Source organism: Drosophila rhopaloa, unplaced genomic scaffold (assembly GCF_018152115.1).
Source record: "Drosophila rhopaloa isolate 14029-0021.01 unplaced genomic scaffold, ASM1815211v1 contig_150, whole genome shotgun sequence".
Lineage (NCBI taxonomy): Eukaryota > Metazoa > Arthropoda > Insecta > Diptera > Drosophilidae > Drosophila > Drosophila rhopaloa.
The window spans coordinates 1,303,675-1,326,796 of record NW_025335029.1 but is presented as its reverse complement, the minus strand read 5'-3'; the positions used below and the strand labels follow the sequence as shown (position 1 = coordinate 1,326,796).

General features: G+C 42.8%; 2 protein-coding genes across 4 annotated transcripts in view; both read left to right on the top strand.

Annotated features, from left to right (window-relative positions):
* Nucleotides 1-23,008, top strand: part of LOC108050550 (titin-like) — a 40,437-nt gene extending 17,429 nt beyond the window's left edge. Inside the window, exon 10 of the mRNA XM_044456773.1 lies at nt 53-23,008. Coding sequence (XP_044312708.1) covers nt 53-23,008 — 22,956 coding nt within the window. The remainder of the gene's footprint in view (nt 1-52) is intronic.
* LOC108041482 overlaps nt 1-23,122 on the top strand; it is a 36,690-nt gene that overhangs the window by 9,008 nt on the left and 4,560 nt on the right. Inside the window, exon 1 of one of the 3 annotated variants that reach the window (XM_017119419.2) lies at nt 22,842-22,958. The exons of the other annotated variants lie outside the window; for them this stretch is intronic. The gene's annotated coding sequence lies outside the window, so the exon portion shown is untranslated. Of the gene's footprint in view, nt 1-22,841; nt 22,959-23,122 lie in introns of those variants that run through there. 3 annotated transcript variants of the gene reach the window in all.

Sequence of the window (23,122 nt, the reverse complement as noted above, 5' to 3'; positions counted from 1 at the left end):
ATTACCCTCGGTAATCCCTACTACTAGTGTTCCAGATAAATCGCCTCTTAAGGACGATGTAAAGCCTAAGGAAGTTACTGTTTTCAAGGTAGAAGAAAGTTCTACAACAATTCAAAGCAACATCAAGTCTGCAAGCACCATTGTTGAATCAATATATAGCAAGATCAGCAAACCATTAGATCCCATTGCAGGTTTGAAAGACGATAAGCTCCCAACCAGTTTAGGATATAAGCCCAAGTCACCAGTTGAGACAATAACATCTAGTCAAAAAGAGTATTCGGACGATGAAAGCGATGAGGAGTTTGGAATTACTCAGCCCCAAGAAAAACACGCTTTCCAGCTCACTTCTTCGGTAACTCCTCTAGTCGAAGCTGGGGATAAATCCTCTGTTAAAGTTGATGAGAAACCAAAGTCGCTTGAGCTGAAAGACGAAAAGCTACCAACTAAGCTAGAAGACAAACCCAAATCACCCATTGAGTCAGTAAAGCCTACTGTAAGGGAGTATTCGGACGATGAAAGTGACGAAGAGTTTGGAATTCCAAAGCCCTATGACAAGCCTGTTAGAGAACCATTACCCTCGGTAATCCCTACTACTAGTGTTCCAGATAAATCGCCTCTTAAGGACGATGTAAAGCCTAAGGAAGTTACTGTTTTCAAAGTAGAAGAAGGTTCTACAACAATTCAAACCAACATAAAATCTGCAAGCACAGTTGTTGAATCAATAGATAGCAGGATCAGCAAGCCATTAGATCCGTTTGCAGGTTTGAAAGACGATAAGCTCCCAACCTCTTTAGGAGATAAGCCCAAGTCACCAGTTGAGTCAGTAACATTTAGTCAAAAAGAGTTTTCAGACGATGAAAGCGATGAGGAGCTTGGAATTACTCAGCCCCAAGACAAACACGCTTTCCAGCCCACTTCTTCGGTAGCTCCTCTAGTCGAAGCTGGGGATAAATCTTCTGTTAAAGTTGATGAGAAACCAAAGTCGCTTGAGCTGAAAGACGAAAAGCTACCAACTAAGCTAGAAGACAAACCCAAATCACCCATTGAGTCAGTAAAGCCTACTGTAAGGGAGTATTCGGACGATGAAAGTGACGAAGAGTTTGGAATTCCAAAGCCCCATGACAAGCCTGTTAGTGAACCATTACCCTCGGTAATCCCAACTACTAGTGTTCCAGATAAATCGCCTCTTAAAGACGATGTAAGGCCTAAGGAAGTTATTGTTTTCAAGGCGGAAGAAAGTTCAACAACAATTCAAAGCAACATAAAATTTGCAAGCACCATTGTTGAATCAATAGATAGCAAGATCAGCAAACCATTAGATCCGTTTGCAGGTTTGAAAGACGATAAGCTCCCAACCTCTTTAGGAGATAAGCCCAAGTTACCAGTTGAGACAGTAACATTTAGTCAAAAAGAGTATTCGGACGATGAAAGCGATGAGGAGTTTGGAATTACTCAGCCCCAAGACAAACACGCTTTCCAGCCCACTTCTTCGGTAACTCCTCTAGTCGAAGCTGGGGATAAATCTTCTGTTAAAGTTGATGAGAAACCAAAGTCGCTTGAGCTGAAAGACGAAAAGCTACCAACTAAGCTAGAAGACAAACCCAAATCACCCATTGAGTCAGTAAAGCCTACTGTAAGGGAGTATTCGGACGATGAAAGTGACGAAGAGTTTGGAATTCCAAAGCCCCATGACAAGCCTGTTAATGAACCATTACCCTCGGTAATCCCTACTACTAGTGTTCCAGATAAATCGCCTCTTAAGGACGATGTAAAGCCTAAGGAAGTTACTGTTTTCAAGGTAGAAGAAAGTTCAACAACAATTCAAACCAACATAAAATCTGCAAGCACCATTGTTGAATCAATAGATAGCAAGATCAGCAAACCATTAGATCCGATTGCAGGTATGAAAGACGATAAGCTCCCAACCAGTTTAGGAGATAAGCCCAAGTCACCAGTTGAGACAGTAACATTTAGTCAAAAAGAGTATTCGGACGATGAAAGCGATGAGGAGTTTGGAATTACTCAGCCCCAAGACAAACACGCTTTCCAGCCCACTTCTTCGGTAACTCCTCTAGTCGAAGCTGGGGATAAATCTTCTGTTAAAGTTGATGAGAAACCAAAGTCGCTTGAGCTGAAAGACGAAAAGCTACCAACTAAGCTAGAAGACAAACCCAAATCACCCATTGAGTCAGTAAAGCCTACTGTAAGGGAGTATTCGGACGATGAAAGTGACGAAGAGTTTGGAATTCCAAAGCCCCATGACAAGCCTGTTAGTGAACCATTACCCTCGGTAATCCCTACTACTAGTGTTCCAGATAAATCGCCTCTTAAGGACGATGTAAAGCCTAAGGAAGTTACTGTTTTCAAGGTAGAAGAAAGTTCAACAACAATTCAAACCAACATAAAATCTGCAAGCACCATTGTTGAATCAATAGATAGCAAGATCAGCAAACCATTAGATCCGATTGCAGGTATGAAAGACGATAAGCTCCCAACCAGTTTAGGAGATAAGCCCAAGTCACCAGTTGAGTCAGTAACATCTGGTCAAAAAGAGTATTCGGACGATGAAAGCGATGAGGAGTTTGGAATTACTCAGCCCCCAGACAAACACGCTTTCCAGCCCACTTCTTCGGTAACTCCTCTAGTCGAAGCTGGGGATAAATCTTCTGTTAAAGTTGATGAAAAACCAAAGTCGCTTGAGCTGAAAGACGAAAAGCTACCAACTAAGCTAGAAGACAAACCCAAATCACCCATTGAGTCAGTAAAGCCTACTGTAAGGGAGTATTCGGACGATGAAAGTGACGAAGAGTTTGGAATTCCAAAGCCCCATGACAAGCCTGTTAGTGAACCATTACCCTCGGTAATCCCTACTACTAGTGTTCCAGATAAATCGCCTCTTAAAGACGATGTAAGGCCTAAGGAAGTTATTGTTTTCAAGGCGGAAGAAAGTTCAACAACAATTCAAAGCAACATAAAATTTGCAAGCACCATTGTTGAATCAATAGATAGCAAGATCAGCAAACCATTAGATCCGTTTGCAGGTTTGAAAGACGATAAGCTCCCAACCTCTTTAGGAGATAAGCCCAAGTCACCAGTTGAGACAGTAACATTTAGTCAAAAAGAGTATTCGGACGATGAAAGCGATGAGGAGTTTGGAATTACTCAGCCCCAAGACAAACACGCTTTCCAGCCCACTTCTTCGGTAACTCCTCTAGTCGAAGCTGGGGATAAATCTTCTGTTAAAGTTGATGAGAAACCAAAGTCGCTTGAGCTGAAAGACGAAAAGCTACCAACTAAGCTAGAAGACAAACCCAAATCACCCATTGAGTCAGTAAAGCCTACTGTAAGGGAGTATTCGGACGATGAAAGTGACGAAGAGTTTGGAATTCCAAAGCCCCATGACAAGCCTGTTAATGAACCATTACCCTCGGTAATCCCTACTACTAGTGTTCCAGATAAATCGCCTCTTAAGGACGATGTAAAGCCTAAGGAAGTTACTGTTTTCAAGGTAGAAGAAAGTTCAACAACAATTCAAACCAACATAAAATCTGCAAGCACCATTGTTGAATCAATAGATAGCAAGATCAGCAAACCATTAGATCCGATTGCAGGTATGAAAGACGATAAGCTCCCAACCAGTTTAGGAGATAAGCCCAAGTCACCAGTTGAGACAGTAACATTTAGTCAAAAAGAGTATTCGGACGATGAAAGCGATGAGGAGTTTGGAATTACTCAGCCCCAAGACAAACACGCTTTCCAGCCCACTTCTTCGGTAACTCCTCTAGTCGAAGCTGGGGATAAATCTTCTGTTAAAGTTGATGAGAAACCAAAGTCGCTTGAGCTGAAAGACGAAAAGCTACCAACTAAGCTAGAAGACAAACCCAAATCACCCATTGAGTCAGTAAAGCCTACTGTAAGGGAGTATTCGGACGATGAAAGTGACGAAGAGTTTGGAATTCCAAAGCCCCATGACAAGCCTGTTAGTGAACCATTACCCTCGGTAATCCCTACTACTAGTGTTCCAGATAAATCGCCTCTTAAGGACGATGTAAAGCCTAAGGAAGTTACTGTTTTCAAGGTAGAAGAAAGTTCAACAACAATTCAAACCAACATAAAATCTGCAAGCACCATTGTTGAATCAATAGATAGCAAGATCAGCAAACCATTAGATCCGATTGCAGGTATGAAAGACGATAAGCTCCCAACCAGTTTAGGAGATAAGCCCAAGTCACCAGTTGAGTCAGTAACATCTGGTCAAAAAGAGTATTCGGACGATGAAAGCGATGAGGAGTTTGGAATTACTCAGCCCCAAGACAAACACGCTTTCCAGCCCACTTCTTCGGTAACTCCTCTAGTCGAAGCTGGGGATAAATCTTCTGTTAAAGTTGATGAGAAACCAAAGTCGCTTGAGCTGAAAGACGAAAAGCTACCAACTAAGCTAGAAGACAAACCCAAATCACCCATTGAGTCAGTAAAGCCTACTGTAAGGGAGTATTCGGACGATGAAAGTGACGAAGAGTTTGGAATTCCAAAGCCCCATGACAAGCCTGTTAGTGAACCATTACCCTCGGTAATCCCTACTACTAGTGTTCCAGATAAATCGCCTCTTAAAGACGATGTAAGGCCTAAGGAAGTTATTGTTTTCAAGGCGGAAGAGAGTTCAACAACAATTCAAAGCAACATAAAATCTGCAAGCACCATTGTTGAATCAATAGATAGCAAGATCAGCAAACCATTAGATCCGTTTGCAGGTTTGAAAGACGATAAGCTCCCAACCTCTTTAGGAGATAAGCCCAAGTCACCAGTTAAGACAGTAACATCTAGTCAAAAAGAGTATTCGGACGATGAAAGCGATGAGGAGTTTGGAATTACTCAGCCCCAAGACAAACACGCTTTCCAGCCCACTTCTTCGGTAACTCCTCTAGTCGAAGCTGGGGATAAATCTTCTGTTAAAGTTGATGAAAAACCAAAGTCGCTTGAGCTGAAAGACGAAAAGCTACCAACTAAGCTAGAAGACAAACCCAAATCACCCATTGAGTCAGTAAAGCCTACTGTAAGGGAGTATTCGGACGATGAAAGTGACGAAGAGTTTGGAATTCCAAAGCCCCATGACAAGCCTGTTAGTGAACCATTACCCTCGGTAATCCCTACTACTAGTGTTCCAGATAAATCGCCTCTTAAGGACGATGTAAAGCCTAAGGAAGTTACTGTTTTCAAGGTAGAAGAAAGTTCTACAACAATTCAAAGCAACATAAAATCTGCAAGCACCATTGTTGAATCAATAGATAGCAAGATCAGCAAACCATTAGATCCCATTGCAGGTTTGAAAGACGATAAGCTCCCAACCAGTTTAGGAGATAAGCCCAAGTCACCAGTTGAGACAGTAACATCTAGTCAAAAAGAGTATTCGGACGATGAAAGCGATGAGGAGTTTGGAATTACTCCGCCCCAAGACAAACACGCTTTCCAGCCCACTTCTTTGGTAACTCCTCTAGTCGAAGCTGGGGATAAATCTTCTGTTAAAGTTGATGAGAAACCAAAGTCGCTTGAGCTGAAAGACGAAAAGCTACCAACTAAGCTAGAAGACAAACCCAAATCACCCATTGAGTCAGTAAAGCCTACTGTAAGGGAGTATTCGGACGATGAAAGTGACGAAGAGTTTGGAATTCCAAAGCCCCATGACAAGCCTGTTAGTGAACCATTGCCCTCAGTAATCCCTACTACTAGTGTTCCAGATAAATCGCCTCTTAAAGACGATGTAAGGCCTAAGGAAGTTATTGTTTTCAAGGCGGAAGAGAGTTCAACAACAATTCAAACCAACATAAAATCTGCAAGCACCATTGTTGAATCAATAGATAGCAAGATCAGCAAACCATTAGATCCGATTGCAGGTTTGAAAGACGATAAGCTCCCAACCACTTTAGGAGATAAGCCCAAGTCACCAGTTGAGTCAGTAACATTTGGTCAAAAAGAGTATTCGGACGATGAAAGCGATGAGGAGTTTGGAATTACTCAGCCCCAAGACAAACACGCTTTCCAGCCCACTTCTTTGGTAACTCCTCTAGTCGAAGCTGGGAATAAATCTTCTGTTAAAGTTGATGAGAAACCAAAGTCGCTTGAGCTGAAAGAAGAAAAGCTACCAACTAAGCTAGAAGACAAACCCAAATCACCCATTGAGTCAGTAAAGCCTACTGTAAGGGAGTATTCGGACGATGAAAGTGACGAAGAGTTTGGAATTCCAAAGCCCCATGACAAGCCTGTTAGTGAACCATTACCCTCGGTAATCCCTACTACTAGTGTTCCAGATAAATCGCCTCTTAAGGACGATGTAAAGCCTAAGGAAGTTACTGTTTGCAAGGTAGAAGAAAGTTCTACAACAATTCAAAGCAACATCAAGTCTGCAAGCACCATTGTTGAATCAATATATAGCAAGATCAGCAAACCATTAGATCCCATTGCAGGTTTGAAATACGATAAGCTCCCAACCAGTTTAGGAGATAAGCCCAAGTCACCAGTTGAGACAGTAACATCTAGTCAAAAAGAGTATTCGGACGATGAAAGCGATGAGGAGTTTGGAATTACTCCGCCCCAAGACAAACACGCTTTCCAGCCCACTTCTTTGGTAACTCCTCTAGTCGAAGCTGGGGATAAATCTTCTGTTAAAGTTGATGAGAAACCAAAGTCGCTTGAGCTGAAAGACGAAAAGCTACCAACTAAGCTAGAAGACAAACCCAAATCACCCATTGAGTCAGTAAAGCCTATTGTAAGGGAGTATTCGGACGATGAAAGTGACGAAGAGTTTGGAATTCCAAAGCCCCATGACAAGCCTGTTAGTGAACCATTGCCCTCAGTAATCCCTACTACTAGTGTTCCAGATAAATCGCCTCTTAAAGACGATGTAAGGCCTAAGGAAGTTATTGTTTTCAAGGCGGAAGAGAGTTCAACAACAATTCAAACCAACATAAAATCTGCAAGCACCATTGTTGAATCAATAGATAGCAAGATCAGCAAACCATTAGATCCGATTGCAGGTTTGAAAGACGATAAGCTCCCAACCACTTTAGGAGATAAGCCCAAGTCACCAGTTGAGTCAGTAACATTTGGTCAAAAAGAGTATTCGGACGATGAAAGCGATGAGGAGTTTGGAATTACTCAGCCCCAAGACAAACACGCTTTCCAGCCCACTTCTTTGGTAACTCCTCTAGTCGAAGCTGGGAATAAATCTTCTGTTAAAGTTGATGAGAAACCAAAGTCGCTTGAGCTGAAAGAAGAAAAGCTACCAACTAAGCTAGAAGACAAACCCAAATCACCCATTGAGTCAGTAAAGCCTACTGTAAGGGAGTATTCGGACGATGAAAGTGACGAAGAGTTTGGAATTCCAAAGCCCTATGACAAGCCTGTTAGTGAACCATTACCCTCGGTAATCCCTACTACTAGTGTTCCAGATAAATCGCCTCTTAAGGACGATGTAAAGCCTAAGGAAGTCACTGTTTTCAAGGTAGAAGAAAGTTCTACAACAATTCAAAGCAACATCAAGTCTGCAAGCACCATTGTTGAATCAATATATAGCAAGATCAGCAAACCATTAGATCCCATTGCAGATTTGAAAGACGATAAGCTCCCAACCAGTTTAGGAGATAAGCCCAAGTCACCAGTTGAGACAGTAACATCTAGTCAAAAAGAGTATTCGGACGATGAAAGCGATGAGGAGTTTGGAATTACTCCGCCCCAAGACAAACACGCTTTCCAGCCCACTTCTTTGGTAACTCCTCTAGTCGAAGCTGGGGATAAATCTTCTGTTAAAGTTGATGAGAAACCAAAGTCGCTGGAGCTAAAAGACGAAAAGCTACCAACTAAGCTAGAAGACAAACCCAAATCACCCATTGAGTCAGTAAAGCCTACTGTAAGGGAGTATTCGGACGATGAAAGTGACGAAGAGTTTGGAATTCCAAGGCCCCATGGCAAGCCTGTTAGTGAACCATTACCCTCGGTACTCCCTACTACTAGTGTTCCAGATAAATCGCCTCTTAAAGACGATGTAAGGCCTAAGGAAGTTATTGTTTTCAAGGCGGAAGATAGTTCAACAACAATTCAAACCAACATAAAATCTGCAAGCACCATTGTTGAATCAATAGATAGCAAGATCAGCAAACCATTAGATCCGATTGCAGGTTTGAAAGACGATAAGCTCCCAACCACTTTAGGAGATAAGCCCAAGTCCCCAGTTGAGACAGTAACATCTAGTCAAAAAGAGTATTCGGACGATGAAGGCGATGAGGAGTTTGGAATTACTCAGCCCCAAGACAAACACGCTTTCCAGCCCACTTCTTCGGTAACTCCTCTAGTCGAAGCTGGGGATAAATCTTCTGTTAAAGTTGATGAAAAACCAAAGTCGCTTGAGCTGAAAGACGAAAAGCTACCAACTAAGCTAGAAGACAAACCCAAATCACCCATTGAGTCAGTAAAGCCTACTGTAAGGGAGTATTCGGACGATGAAAGTGACGAAGAGTTTGGAATTCCAAAGCCCCATGACAAGCCTGTTAGTGAACCATTACCCTCGGTAATCCCTACTACTAGTGTTCCAGATAAATCGCCTCTTAAGGACGATGTAAAGCCTAAGGAAGTTACTGTTTTCAAGGTAGAAGAAAGTTCTACAACAATTCAAACCAACATAAAATCTGCAAGCACCATTGTTGAATCAATAGATAGCAAGATCAACAAACCATTAGATCCGATTGCAGGTTTGAAATACGATAAGCTCCCAACCTCTTTAAGAGATAAGCCCAAGTCACCAGTTGAGTCAGTAACATCTGGTCAAAAAGAGTATTCGGACGATGAAAGCGATGAGGAGTTTGGAATTACTCAGCCCCAAGACAGACACGCTTTCCAGCCCACTTCTTTGGTAACTCCTCTAGTCAAAGCTGGGGATAAATCTTCTGTTAAAGTTGATGAGAAACCAAAGTCGCTTGAGCTGAAAGAAGAAAAGCTACCAACTAAGCTAGAAGACAAACCCAAATCTCCCATTGAGTCAGTAAAGCCTACTGTAAGGGAGTATTCGGACGATGAAAGTGACGAAGAGTTTGGAATTCCAAAGCCCCATGACAAGCCTGTTAGTGAACCATTACCCTCGGTAATCCCTACTACTAGTGTTCCAGATAAATCGCCTCTTAAAGACGATGTAAAGCCTAAGGAAGTTACTGTTTTCAAGGTAGAAGAAAGTTCTACAACAATTCAAAGCAACATCAAGTCTGCAAGCACCATTGTTGAATCAATATATAGCAAGATCAGCAAACCATTAGATCCCATTGTAGGTTTGAAAGACGATAAGCTCCCAACCAGTTTAGGAGATAAGCCCAAGTCACCAGTTGAGACAGTAACATCTAGTCAAAAAGAGTATTCGGACGATGAAAGCGATGAGGAGTTTGGAATTACTCCGCCCCAAGACAAACACGCTTTCCAGCCCACTTCTTTGGTAACTCCTCTAGTCGAAGCTGGGGATAAATCTTCTGTTAAAGTTGATGAGAAACCAAAGTCGCTTGAGCTGAAAGACGAAAAGCTACCAACTAAGCTAGAAGACAAACCCAAATCACCCATTGAGTCAGTAAAGCCTACTGTAAGGGAGTATTCGGACGATGAAAGTGACGAAGAGTTTGGAATTCCAAAGCCCCATGACAAGCCTGTTAGTGAACCATTACCCTCGGTAATCCCTACTACTAGTGTTCCAGATAAATCGCCTCTTAAGGACGATGTAAAGCTTAAGGAAGTTACTGTTTTCAAGGTAGAAGAAAGTTCTACAACAATTCAAACCAACATAAAATCTGCAAGCACCATTCTTGAATCAATAGATAGCAAGATCAGCAAACCATTAGATCCGATTGCAGGTTTGAAAGACGATAAGCTCCCAACTACTTTAGGAGATAAGCTCAAGTCACCAGTTGAGACAGTAACATCTAGTCAAAAAGAGTATTCGGACGATGAAGGCGATGAGGAGTTTGGAATTACTCAGCCCCAAGACAAACACGCTTTCCAGCCCACTTCTTTGGTAACTCCTCTAGTCGAAGCTGGGGATAAATCTTCTGTTAAAGTTGATGAGAAACCAAAGTCGCTTGAGCTGAAAGACGAAAAGCTACCAACTAAGCTAGAAGACAAACCCAAATCACCCATTGAGTCAGTAAGGCCTACTGTAAGGGAGTATTCGGACGATGAAAGTGACGAAGAGTTTGGAATTCCAAAGCCCCATGACAAGCCTGTTAGTGAACCATTACCCTCGGTAATCCCTACTACTAGTGTTCCAGATAAATCGCCTCTTAAGGACGACGTAAAGCCTAAGGAAGTTACTGTTTTCAAGGTAGAAGAAAGTTCTACAACAATTCAAAGCAACATCAAGTCTGCAAGCACCATTGTTGAATCAATATATAGCAAGATCAGCAAACCATTAGATCCCATTGCAGGTTTGAAAGACGATAAGCTCCCAACCAGTTTAGGAGATAAGCCCAAGTCACCAGTTGAGACAGTAACATCTAGTCAAAAAGAGTATTCGGACGATGAAAGCGATGAGGAGTTTGGAATTACTCCGCCCCAAGACAAACACGCTTTCCAGCCCACTTCTTTGGTAACTCCTCTAGTCGAAGCTGGGGATAAATCTTCTGTTAAAGTTGATGAGAAACCAAAGTCGCTTGAGCTGAAAGACGAAAAGCTACCAACTAAGCTAGAAGACAAACCCAAATCACCCATTAAGTCAGTAAAGCCTATTGTAAGGGAGTATTCGGATGATGAAAGTGACGAAGAGTTTGAAATTCCAAAGCCCCATGACAAGCCTGTTAGTGAACCATTACCCTCGGTAATCCCTACTACTAGTGTTCCAGATAAATCGCCTCTTAAGGACGATGTAAAGCCTAAGGAAGTTACTGTTTTCAAGGTAGAAGAAAGTTCTACAACAATTCAAACCAACATAAAATCTGCAAGCACCATTCTTGAATCAATAGATAGCAAGATCAGCAAACCATTAGATCCGATTGCAGGTTTGAAAGACGATAAGCTCCCAACTACTTTAGGAGATAAGCTCAAGTCACCAGTTGAGACAGTAACATCTAGTCAAAAAGAGTATTCGGACGATGAAGGCGATGAGGAGTTTGGAATTACTCAGCCCCAAGACAAACACGCTTTCCAGCCCACTTCTTTGGTAACTCCTCTAGTCGAAGCTGGGGATAAATCTTCTGTTAAAGTTGATGAGAAACCAAAGTCGCTTGAGCTGAAAGACGAAAAGCTACCAACTAAGCTAGAAGACAAACCCAAATCACCCATTGAGTCAGTAAAGCCTACTGTAAGGGAGTATTCGGACGATGAAAGTGACGAAGAGTTTGGAATTCCAAAGCCCCATGACAAGCCTGTTAGTGAACCATTACCCTCGGTAATCCCTACTACTAGTGTTCCAGATAAATCGCCTCTTAAGGACGACGTAAAGCCTAAGGAAGTTACTGTTTTCAAGGTAGAAGAAAGTTCTACAACAATTCAAAGCAACATCAAGTCTGCAAGCACCATTGTTGAATCAATATATAGCAAGATCAGCAAACAATTAGATCCCATTGCAGGTTTGAAAGACGATAAGCTCCCAACCAGTTTAGGAGATAAGCCCAAGTCACCAGTTGAGACAGTAACATCTAGTCAAAAAGAGTATTCGGACGATGAAAGCGATGAGGAGTTTGGAATTACTCTGCCCCAAGACAAACACGCTTTCCAGCCCACTTCTTTGGTAACTCCTCTAGTCGAAGCTGGGGATAAATCTTCTGTTAAAGTTGATGAGAAACCAAAGTCGCTTGAGCTGAAAGACGAAAAGCTACCAACTAAGGTGGAAGACAAACCCAAATCACCCATTGAGTCAGTAAAGCCTACTGTAAGGGAGTATTCGGACGATGAAAGTGACGAAGAGTTTGGAATTCCAAAGCCCCATGACAAGCCTGTTAGTGAACCATTACCCTCGGTAATCCCTACTACTAGTGTTCCAGATAAATCGCCTCTTAAGAACGATGTAAAGCCTAAGGAAGTTACTGTTTTCAAGGTAGAAGAAAGTTCTACAACAATTCAAACCAACATAAAAACTGCAAGCACCATTCTTGAATCAATAGATAGCAAGATCAGCCAACCATTAGATCCGATTGCAGGTTTGAAAGACGATAAGCTCCCAACTACTTTAGGAGATAAGCTCAAGTCACCAGTTGAGACAGTAACATCTAGTCAAAAAGAGTATTCGGACGATGAAAGCGATGAGGAGTTTGGAATTACTCAGCTCCAAGACAAACACGCTTTCCAGCCCACTTCTTTGGTAACTCCTCTAGTCGAAGCTGGGGATAAATCTTCTGTTAAAGTTGATGAGAAACCAAAGTCGCTTGAGCTGAAAGACGAAAAGCTACCAACTAAGCTAGAAGACAAACCCAAATCACCCATTGAGTCAGTAAAGCCTACTCTAAGGGAGTATTCGGACGATGAAAGTGACGAAGAGTTTGGAATTCCAAAGCCCCATGACAAGCCTGTTAGTGAACCATTACCCTCGGTAATCCCTACTACTAGTGTTCCAGATAAATCGCCTCTTAAAGACGATGTAAGGCCCAAGGAAGTTATTGTTTTCAGGGCGGAAGAAAGTTCAACAACAATTCAAACCAACATAAAATCTGCAAGCACCATTGTTGAATCAATAGATAGCAAGATCAGCAAACCATTAGATCCGATTGCAGGTTTGAAAGACGATAAGCTCCCAACCACTTTAGGAGATAAGCCCAAGTCACCAGTTGAGTCAGTAACATCTGGTCAAAAAGAGTGTTCGGTCGATGAAAGCGATGAGGAGTTTGGAATTACTCAGCCCCAAGACAAACACGCTTTCCAGCCCACTTCTTTGGTAACTCCTCTAGTCGAAGCTGGGGACAAATCTTCTGTTAAAGTTGATGACAAACCAAAGTCGCTTGAGCTGAAAGACGAAAAGCTACCAACTAAGCTAGAAGACAAACCCAAATCACCCATTGAGTCAGTAAAGCCTACTGTAAGGGAGTATTCGGACGATGAAAGTGACGAAGAGTTTGGAATTTCAAAGCCCCATGACAAGCCTGTTAGTGAACCATTACCCTCGGTAATCCCTACTACTAGTGTTCCAGATAAATCGCCTCTTAAGGACGACGTAAAGCCTAAGGAAGTTACTGTTTTCAAGGTAGAAGAAAGTTCTACAACAATTCAAAGCAACATTAAGTCTGCAAGCACCATTGTTGAATCAATATATAGCAAGATCAGCAAACAATTAGATCCCATTGTAGGTTTGAAAGACGATAAGCTCCCAACCAGTTTAGGAGATAAGCCCAAGTCACCAGTTGAGACAGTAACATCTAGTCAAAAAGAGTATTCGGACGATGAAAGCGATGAGGAGTTTGGAATTACTCTGCCCCAAGACAAACACGCTTTCCAGCCCACTTCTTTGGTAACTCCTCTAGTCGAAGCTGGGGATAAATCTTCTGTTAAAGTTGATGAGAAACCAAAGTCGCTTGAGCTGAAAGACGAAAAGCTACCAACTAAGCTAGAAGACAAACCCAAATCACCCATTGAGTCAGTAAAGCCTACTGTAAGGGAGTATTCGGACGATGAAAGTGACGAAGAGTTTGGAATTCCAAAGCCCCATGACAAGCCTGTTAGTGAACCATTACCCTCGGTAATCCCTACTACTAGTGTTCCAGATAAATCGCCTCTTAAGGACGATGTAAAGCCTAAGGAAGTTACTGTTTTCAAGGTAGAAGAAAGTTCTACAACAATTCAAACCAACATTAAATCTGCAAGCACCATTCTTGAATCAATAGATAGCAAGATCAGCAAACCATTAGATCCGATTGCAGGTTTGAAAGACGATAACCTCCCAACTACTTTAGGAGATAAGCTCAAGTCACCAGTTGAGACAGTAACATCTAGTCAAAAAGAGTATTCGGACGATGAAAGCGATGAGGAGTTTGGAATTACTCAGCCCCAAGACAAACACGCTTTCCAGCCCACTTCTTTGGTAACTCCTCTAGTCGAAGCTGGGGATAAATCTTCTGTTAAAGTTGATGAGAAACCAAAGTCGCTTGAGCTGAAAGACGAAAAGCTACCAACTAAGCTAGAAGACAAACTCAAATCACCCATTGAGTCAGTAAAGCCTACTGTAAGGGAGTATTCGGACGATGAAAGTGACGAAGAGTTTGGAATTTCAAAGCCCCATGACAAGCCTGTTAGTGAACCATTACCCTCGGTAATCCCTACTACTAGTGTTCCAGATAAATCGCCTCTTAAAGACGATGTAAGGCCTAAGGAAGTTATTGTTTTCAAGGCGGAAGAGAGTTCAACAACAATTCAAACCAACATAAAATCTGCAAGCACCATTGTTGAATCAATAGATAGCAAGATCAGCAAACCATTAGATCCGATTGCAGGTTTGAAAGACGATAAGCTCCCAACCACTTTAGGAGATAAGCCCAAGTCACCAGTTGAGTCAGTAACATCTGGTCAAAAAGAGTATTCGGACGATGAAAGCGATGAGGAGTTTGGAATTACTCAGCCCCAAGACAAACACGCTTTCCAGCCCACTTCTTTGGTAACTCCTCTAGTCGAAGCTGGGGATAAATCTTCTGTTAAAGTTGATGAGAAATCAAAGTCGCTTGAGCTGAAAGACGAAAAGCTACCAACTAAGCTAGAAGACAAACCCAAATCACCCATTGAGTCAGTAAAGCCTACTGTAAGGGAGTATTCGGACGATGAAAGTGACGAAGAGTTTGGAATTCCAAAGCCCCATGACAAGCCTATTAGTGAACCATTACCCTCGGTAATCCCTACTACTAGTGTTCCAGATAAATCGCCTCTTAAGGACGATGTAAAGCCTAAGGAAGTCACTGTTTTCAAGGTAGAAGAAAGTTCTACAACAATTCAAAGCAACATAAAATCTGCAAGCACCATTCTTGAATCAATAGATAGCAAGATCAGCAAACCATTAGATCCGATTGCAGGTTTGAAAGACGATAAGCTCCCAACTACTTTAGGAGATAAGCTCAAGTCACCAGTTGAGACAGTAACATCTAGTCAAAAAGAGTATTCGGACGATGAAAGCGATGAGGAGTTTGAAATTACTCAGCCCCAAGACAAACACGCTTTCCAGCCCACTTCTTTGGTAACTCCTCTAGTCGAAGCTGGGGATAAATCTTCTGTTAAAGTTGATGAGGAATCAAAGTCGCTTGAGCTGAAAGACGAAAAGCTACCAATTAAGCTAGAAGACAAACCCAAATCACCCATTGAGTCAGTAAAGCCTACTGTAAGGGAGTATTCGGACGATGAAAGTGACGAAGAGTTTGGAATTCCAAAGCCCCATGACAAGCCTGTTAGTGAGCCATTACCCTCGGTAATCCCTACTACTAGTGTTCCAGATAAATCGCCTCTTAAAGACGATGTAAGGCCCAAGGAAGTTATTGTTTTCAGGGCGGAAGAAAGTTCAACAACAATTCAAACCAACATAAAATCTGCAAGCACCATTGTTGAATCAATAGATAGCAAGATCAGCAAACCATTAGATCCGTTTGCAGGTTTGAAAGACGATAAGCTCCCAACCACTTTAGGAGATAAGCCCAAGTCACCAGTTGAGACAGTAACATTTAGTCAAAAAGAGTATTCAGACGATGAAAGCGATGAGGAGTTTGGAATTACTCAGCCCACTTCTTTGGTAACTCCTCTAGTCGAAGCTGGGGATAAATCTTCTGTTAAAGTTGATGAGAAACCAAAGTCACTTGAGCTGAAAGACGAAAAGCTACCAACTAAGCTAGAAGACAAACCCACATCACCCATTGAGTCAGTAAAGCCTACTGTAAGGGAGTATTCGGACGATGAAAGTGACGAAGAGTTTGGAATTCCAAAGCCCCATGACAAGCCTGTTAGTGAGCCATTACCCTCGGTAATCCCTACTACTAGTGTTCCAGATAAATCGCCTCTTAAAGACGATGTAAGGCCCAAGGAAGTTATTGTTTTCAGGGCGGAAGAAAGTTCAACAACAATTCAAACCAACATAAAATCTGCAAGCACCATTGTTGAATCAATAGATAGCAAGATCAGCAAACCATTAGATCCGTTTGCAGGTTTGAAAGACGATAAGCTCCCAACTACTTTAGGAGATAAGCTCAAGTCACCAGTTGAGACAGTAACATCTAGTCAAAAAGAGTATTCGGACGATGAAAGCGATGAGGAGTTTGAAATTACTCAGCCCCAAGACAAACACGCTTTCCAGCCCACTTCTTTGGTAACTCCTCTAGTCGAAGCTGGGGATAAATCTTCTGTTAAAGTTGATGAGGAATCAAAGTCGCTTGAGCTGAAAGACGAAAAACTACCAACTAAGCTAGAAGACAAACCCAAATCACCCATTGAGTCAGTAAAGCCTACTGTAAGGGAGTATTCGGACGATGAAAGTGACGAAGAGTTTGGAATTCCAAAGCCCCATGACAAGCCTGTTAGTGAACCATTACCCTCGGTAATCCCTACTACTAGTGTTCCGGATAAATCGCCTCTTAAGGACGATGTAAAGCCTAAGGAAGTTAGTGTTTTCAAGGTAGAAGAAGGTTCTACAACAATTCAAACCAACATAAAATCTGCAAGCACCGTTGTTGAATCAATAGATAGCAAGATCAGCAAGCCATTAGCTCCGTTTGCAGGTTTGAAAGACGATAAGCTCCCAACCACTTTAGGAGATAAGCCCAAGTCACCAGTTGAGACAGTAACATTTAGTCAAAAAGAGTATTCAGACGATGAAAGCGATGAGGAGTTTGGAATTACTCAGCCCACTTCTTTGGTAACTCCTCTAGTCGAAGCTGGGGATAAATCTTCTGTTAAAGTTGATGAGAAACCAAAGTCGCTTGAGCTGAAAGACGAAAAGCTACCAACTAAGCAAGAAGACAAACCCAAATCACCCATTGAGTCAGTAAAGCCTACTGTAAGGGAGTATTCGGACGATGAAAGTGACGAAGAGTTTGGAATTTCAAAGCCCCATGACAAGCCTGTTAGTGAACCATTACCCTCGGTAATCCCTACTACTAGTGTTCCAGATAAATCGCCTCTTAAAGACGATGTAAGGCCTAAGGAAGTTATTGTTTTCAAGGCGGAAGAGAGTTCAACAACAATTCAAACCAACATAAAATCTGCAAGCACCATTGTTGAATCAATAGATAGCAAGATCAGCAAACCATTAGATCCGATTGCAGGTTTGAAAGACGATAAGCTCCCAACCACTTTAGGAGATAAGCCCAAGTCACCAGTTGAGTCAGTAACATTTAGTCAAAAAGAGTATTCAGACGATGAAAGCGATGAGGAGTTTGGAATTACTCAGCCCCAAGACAAACACGCTTTCCAGCCCACTTCTTTGGTAATTCCTCTAGTCAAAGCTGTGGATAAATCTTCTGTTAAAGTTGATGAGAAACCAAAGTCGCTTGAGCTGAAAGATAAAAGGCTACCAACTAAGCTAGAAGATAAGCCCAAGTTACCCATTGAGTCAGTAAAGCCTACTGTAAGGGAGTATTCGGACGATGAAAGTGACGAAGAGTTTGGAATTCCAAAGCCCCATGACAAGCCTGTTAGTGAACCATTACCCTCGGTAATCCCTACTACTTGTGTTCCAGATAAATCGCCTCTTAAAGACGATGTAAGGCCCAAGGAAGTTATTGTTTTCAGGGCGGAAGAAAGTTCAACAACAATTCAAACCAACATAAAATCTGCAAGCACCATTGCTGAATCAATAGATAGCAAGATCAGCAAACCATTAGATCTGTTTGCAAGTTTGAAAGACGATACGCTCCCAATCAACTTAGGAGATAAGCCCAAGTCACCAGTTGAGACAGTAATATCTAGTGAAAAAGAGTATTCGGACGATGAAAGCGATCAGGAGTTTGGAATTACTCAGCCCCAAGACAAACACGCTTTCCAGCCCACTTCTTTGGTAACTCCTCTAGTCGAAGCTGGGGATAAATCTTCTGTTAAAGTTGATGAGAAACCAAAGTCGTTTGAGCTGAAAGACGAAAAGCTAACAACTAAGCTAGAAGACAAACCCAAATCACCCATTGAGTCGGTAAAGCCTACTGTAAGGCAGTATTCGGACGATGAAAGTGACGAAGAGTTTGGAATTCCAACGCCCCATGACAAGCCTGTTAGTGAACTATCACCCTCGGTAATCCCTGTCACTAGTGCTCCAGATAAATCGCCCCTTAAAGACGATGTAAAGCCTAAGGAAGTTACTGTTTTCAAGGCGGAAGAAAGTTCACCAACAATTCAAACCACCATTAAATATGCAAGCGCCGTCGTTGAATCAATAGATAGCAAGATCAGCAAACCATTACATCTGTTTGCAAGTTTGAAAGACGATAAGCTCCGAACCACTTTAGAAGATAAGCCCAAGTCACCAGTTGAGTCAGTCACATCTGGTCAAAAAGAGTATTCGGACGATGAAAACGATGAGGAGTTTGGAATTACTCAGCCCCAAGACAAACGCGCTTTCCAGCCCACTTCTTTGGTAACTCCTCTAGTCGAAGCTGGGGATAAATCTTCTGTTAAAGTTGATGAGAAACCAAAGTCGCTTGGGCTGGAAGATGAAGGGCTACCAACTAGTCTAGAAGATAAGCCCAAGTCACCCATTAAGTCAGTAAAGCCTACTGTAAGGGAGTATTCGGACGATGAAAGTGACGAAGAGTTTGGAATTCCAAAGCCCCATGACAAGCCTGTTAGTGAACCATTACCCTCGGTAATCCCTACTACTTGTGTTCCAGATAAATCGCCTCTTAAAGACGATGTAAGGCCCAAGGAAGTTATTGTTTTCAGGGCGGAAGAAAGTTCAACAACAATTCAAACCAACATAAAATCTGCAAGCACCATTGTTGAATCAATAGATAGCAAGATCAGCAAACCATTAGATCTGTTTGCAAGTTTGAAAGACGATACGCTCCCAATCAACTTAGGAGATAAGCCCAAGTCACCAGTTGAGACAGTAATATCTAGTGAAAAAGAGTATTCGGACGATGAAAGCGATCAGGAGTTTGGAATTACTCAGCCCCAAGACAAACACGCTTTCCAGCCCACTTCTTTGGTAACTCCTCTAGTCGAAGCTGGGGATAAATCTTCTGTTAAAGTTGATGAGAAACCAAAGTCGTTTGAGCTGAAAGACGAAAAGCTAACAACTAAGCTAGAAGACAAACCCAAATCACCCATTGAGTCGGTAAAGCCTACTGTAAGGCAGTATTCGGACGATGAAAGTGACGAAGAGTTTGGAATTCCAAAGCCCCATGACAAGCCTGTTAGTGAACTAACACCCTCGGTAATCCCTGTCACTAGTGCTCCAGATAAATCGCCCCTTAAAGAAGATGTAAAGCCTAAGGAAGTTACTGTTTTCAAGGCGGAAGAAAGTTCACCAACAATTCAAACCACCATTAAATATGCAAGCGCCGTCGTTGAATCAATAGATAGCAAGATCAGCAAACCATTACATCTGTTTGCAAGTTTGAAAGACGATAAGCTCCGAACCACTTTAGAAGATAAGCCCAAGTCACCAGTTGAGTCAGTCACATCTGGTCAAAAAGAGTATTCGGACGATGAAAACGATGAGGAGTTTGGAATTACTCAGCCCCAAGACAAACGCGCTTTCCAGCCCACTTCTTTGGTAACTCCTCTAGTCGAAGCTGGGGATAAATCTTCTGTTAAAGTTGATGAGAAACCAAAGTCGCTTGGGCTGGAAGATGAAGGGCTACCAACTAGTCTAGAAGATAAGCCCAAGTCACCCATTAAGTCAGTAAAGCCTAGTGTAAGTAAATATTCGGACGATGAAAGTGAGGAAGAGTTTGGAATTCCAAAGCCCCATGACAAGCCTGTTAGTCAACTAACACCCTCGGTAATCCCTGTTACTAGTGCTCCAGATAAATCGCCTCTTAAAGAAGATGTAAAGCCTAAGGAAGTTACTGTTTTCAAGGCGGATGAAAGTTCAACAACAATTCAAACCACCATTAAATCTGCAAGCGGCGTCGTTGAATCAATAGATAGTAAGATCACCAAGCCATTAGATCCGTTTGCAAGTTTGAAAGACGATAAGCTCCCAACCACTTTAGGAGATAAGCCCAAATCACCAGTTGAGTCAGTAACAGCTAGTAAAAAAGTGAATTTGGACGATGAACGCGATGAGGAGTCAGCTTCTTTGGTAACTCATCTAATCGATGCTGGGGATAAATCTTCAAGCCAATCTGTTGAAAACGCAAAGGGTCCAGAGCCAAAAGGCGAAAGGTTACTAATTAAGCCAAGTGACAAAAAGTATTCGGACGACGAATGTGAGAAGTTAGGAATTCCTAAGTCCCATGATTTATCTGTTGGTGAACCAACCATAATTGAATTTACTGATTTAGAAGACAAACTTAAGTCACACCCTTCCCACGCTGGTGCCCAAGACATATTAGGATCCATGCCGAAGAAACATCAGATTCGTGATAGCAGGGCCAATTCAATTTCCGATTGCGAAGAAAACAGATCTGTAAAACAGATTGTGGAGGATACTCTAAGAGCTGGTGATGCAGAGGTACAAAAAATTGTGAATGAAACACTTAAATCAGTTCAACATGCTGGAAACTTGGGTAATGTTAATGATCCGATTGCAAATGAAGACCGATCAGTAGAACAAATAGTTGAAGAAACACTAAAGAATGCAAAGCTTAACTCTGATGACAAAGTGTGCCTTACCATGGTAAATAATTCAGAATCAAAAGAAGTTCGACCAGTGGCCTACTTCGTAAATTTAACAAATGAACAGAAGTCGGTAGCTCCGGTTAAAAAACAAGTTATAAAAGCTCAACAGAAAAAGGTAACAAAGACAGATTCAGGAAAATCAGTAAGGGAAGCTAGCTCCGGTGCAATGATTAGGACTACTCTTAGCAAAAGAACAGTGAGGGTTAGGGAAAAGCCTAAGAACGACGTTAAAAGCACACCTGTTCCACAATCAAAAGTAAAAGCAACTACTATAAAACAAACACCAATTCAAAAGACAACAGCTACGGACAAAACCAAACTAATGAACAAAACCGAGTCAAGACGTTCTGTCACAAGCTCAACTTCAACCACAACCAGTTCGGCTTCCGCAGCAAGTCGTGTGATAAGCGAAATACATTTCGAGCGGTCTGCAAGCCCTGCGTCGAGTTCTATTTTCTATGAGAGCCATCCGCAAGGTGAAGGAAGCCGCTCCACAACTCCCAGGCCTAGGGTTAAGACTGACGTCACCCGAATACCCTACAGTCCCCAGCCCAAGACCTCAACGTCTATTAAGTCAACCGTAAGACAAACTAAAACAACTGCCACTCGATCTATCAAAGACCTCACCGGAAAGAGTTCAAAGAATACTGAGAAAATCGGCAGCCAAGAGCACCTTGAGAAGAGGAAAACCCCGACACCATCTGCCACCCACAGATATATGCAGCCCACCCTGGCCCACAGCATGCGATACGGTTTGAGTGGTGATGGCGACATTGGCCAGAGTGTCTTACCGGTACCGCTAAAGTCACCAGCACCTCCTAAATCGCCAGCTCCGGCCCAAACCAAAAGTACTCACAGAACACCTTTTGTAACAAGTGCCTTGACAAAGTCCACATCCCAGCTAACGAAGCAAAAAAACATTATTGCTGAAAAGAAATCAACACAACCCCGCTCCCAGATCAAGAGAGGCTCACAAAGTGATAGCAAGGAGTCCCTAAAAAGCACCGACCGCCTATACAAACGACAAACATCCAAAGAAAATAAGCTAATAAACGTGATAGGCTCCAAGAGCCAAGCAACTAAAAGCATGATTACACAATCAGCTAATTCAGCCAAGACACTTGCCTACAAAACTTCCATAGAAACCGACAACAAGCTTCAAACGAAGTCCACAGCCACTATACAGCGCACCAAAGTTCCGATAAGCGTGTCTTCCAGTGCAAGGACTACAGCTAAGTTAAGCAAGAGTGACACCGACAAGAGACCTCAGGTAGACAATAAGAAAACAGTTAAGAGAACGGTAACCAAAACAAGTGAAGGCAGCGGCACTACGACCACCACCACCTCTACCAGAACTGTGCACAGCTCCATGGAGCCCAAGATGCAAAAGAAGATGAAGGACACCATGAACGAGTCGAGTTCAAACTCGGGAAGCGGCACCACCAGTGCCAGCGGTTCCTCGAACAGTACGCGGCGCAGTGTGCGATCCGTCAGCACAGTAAGCCGCAAGACGGACAAGGACTTGACCAACATCCGACGGGCAGCGGGCGCAGTAGTGTCTACATCGACCGTGCGAGTTCATCGGGAGCCAATTGCAACCACCGGCGCTGTTAGCACCGTGCTTGTTGATGACGACTGTGAGGTGATAACCATACGTTCCATTAAATCAAGCGATAGTACAAAAAGTTCTACCTCATCATCCTCCGGTAGCGGCAGCAACAGTCGCAAGGTGCTAACCAGTGAGGTATTCACTAAGACCTTCGGCCCCGACAAGCCGCTGGAGGTCGTCTACCGACAGCCCGAGTTCGATGTAGAACACCACACCATCATGTCAATGCGTCCGCCCTCAACTACAAGCAGCGATCAGCAGCGATGCATCAACGAGTTCGACGTTAGCTTTATCGACACCACCGACTCCAGTCTCTCGGACTCCGTGGCCTTGCCCATGTTTGGCTCCGGCGATCCGGAGCGTCTGTTAGCCGCCAGTCCCGGCTCGCCCAAGCCCACTCGCAGTCCCCTGGCTCTGATCGAGGAGACCCTGCGCCGCCAGCAACAGCACCACCATCACCATCCGCAGTACCACCACGGTAGCGTTGCTCTATCCGGTGCTGCTGCCCTTGACCCTTCTCTGCCCATGCAAGTGGCTTTTGGAGAGAGTCAACGGGAGGCGGAGGTGGATGTCGAGAAGAGCAGCACTTCAAAAGGTAAATATGGTCACTTGTTGAAGATATCTGTTAGGTCTTGTGCACACTGATACTTAAGATTAGCTTAGCTACGATACCCATCAATTTTAGGGATTAGATAACAAATGCAACTTTTCTTATTGATATGCTTATATATGATATGCTTTTACTTAACCCATTTCTAA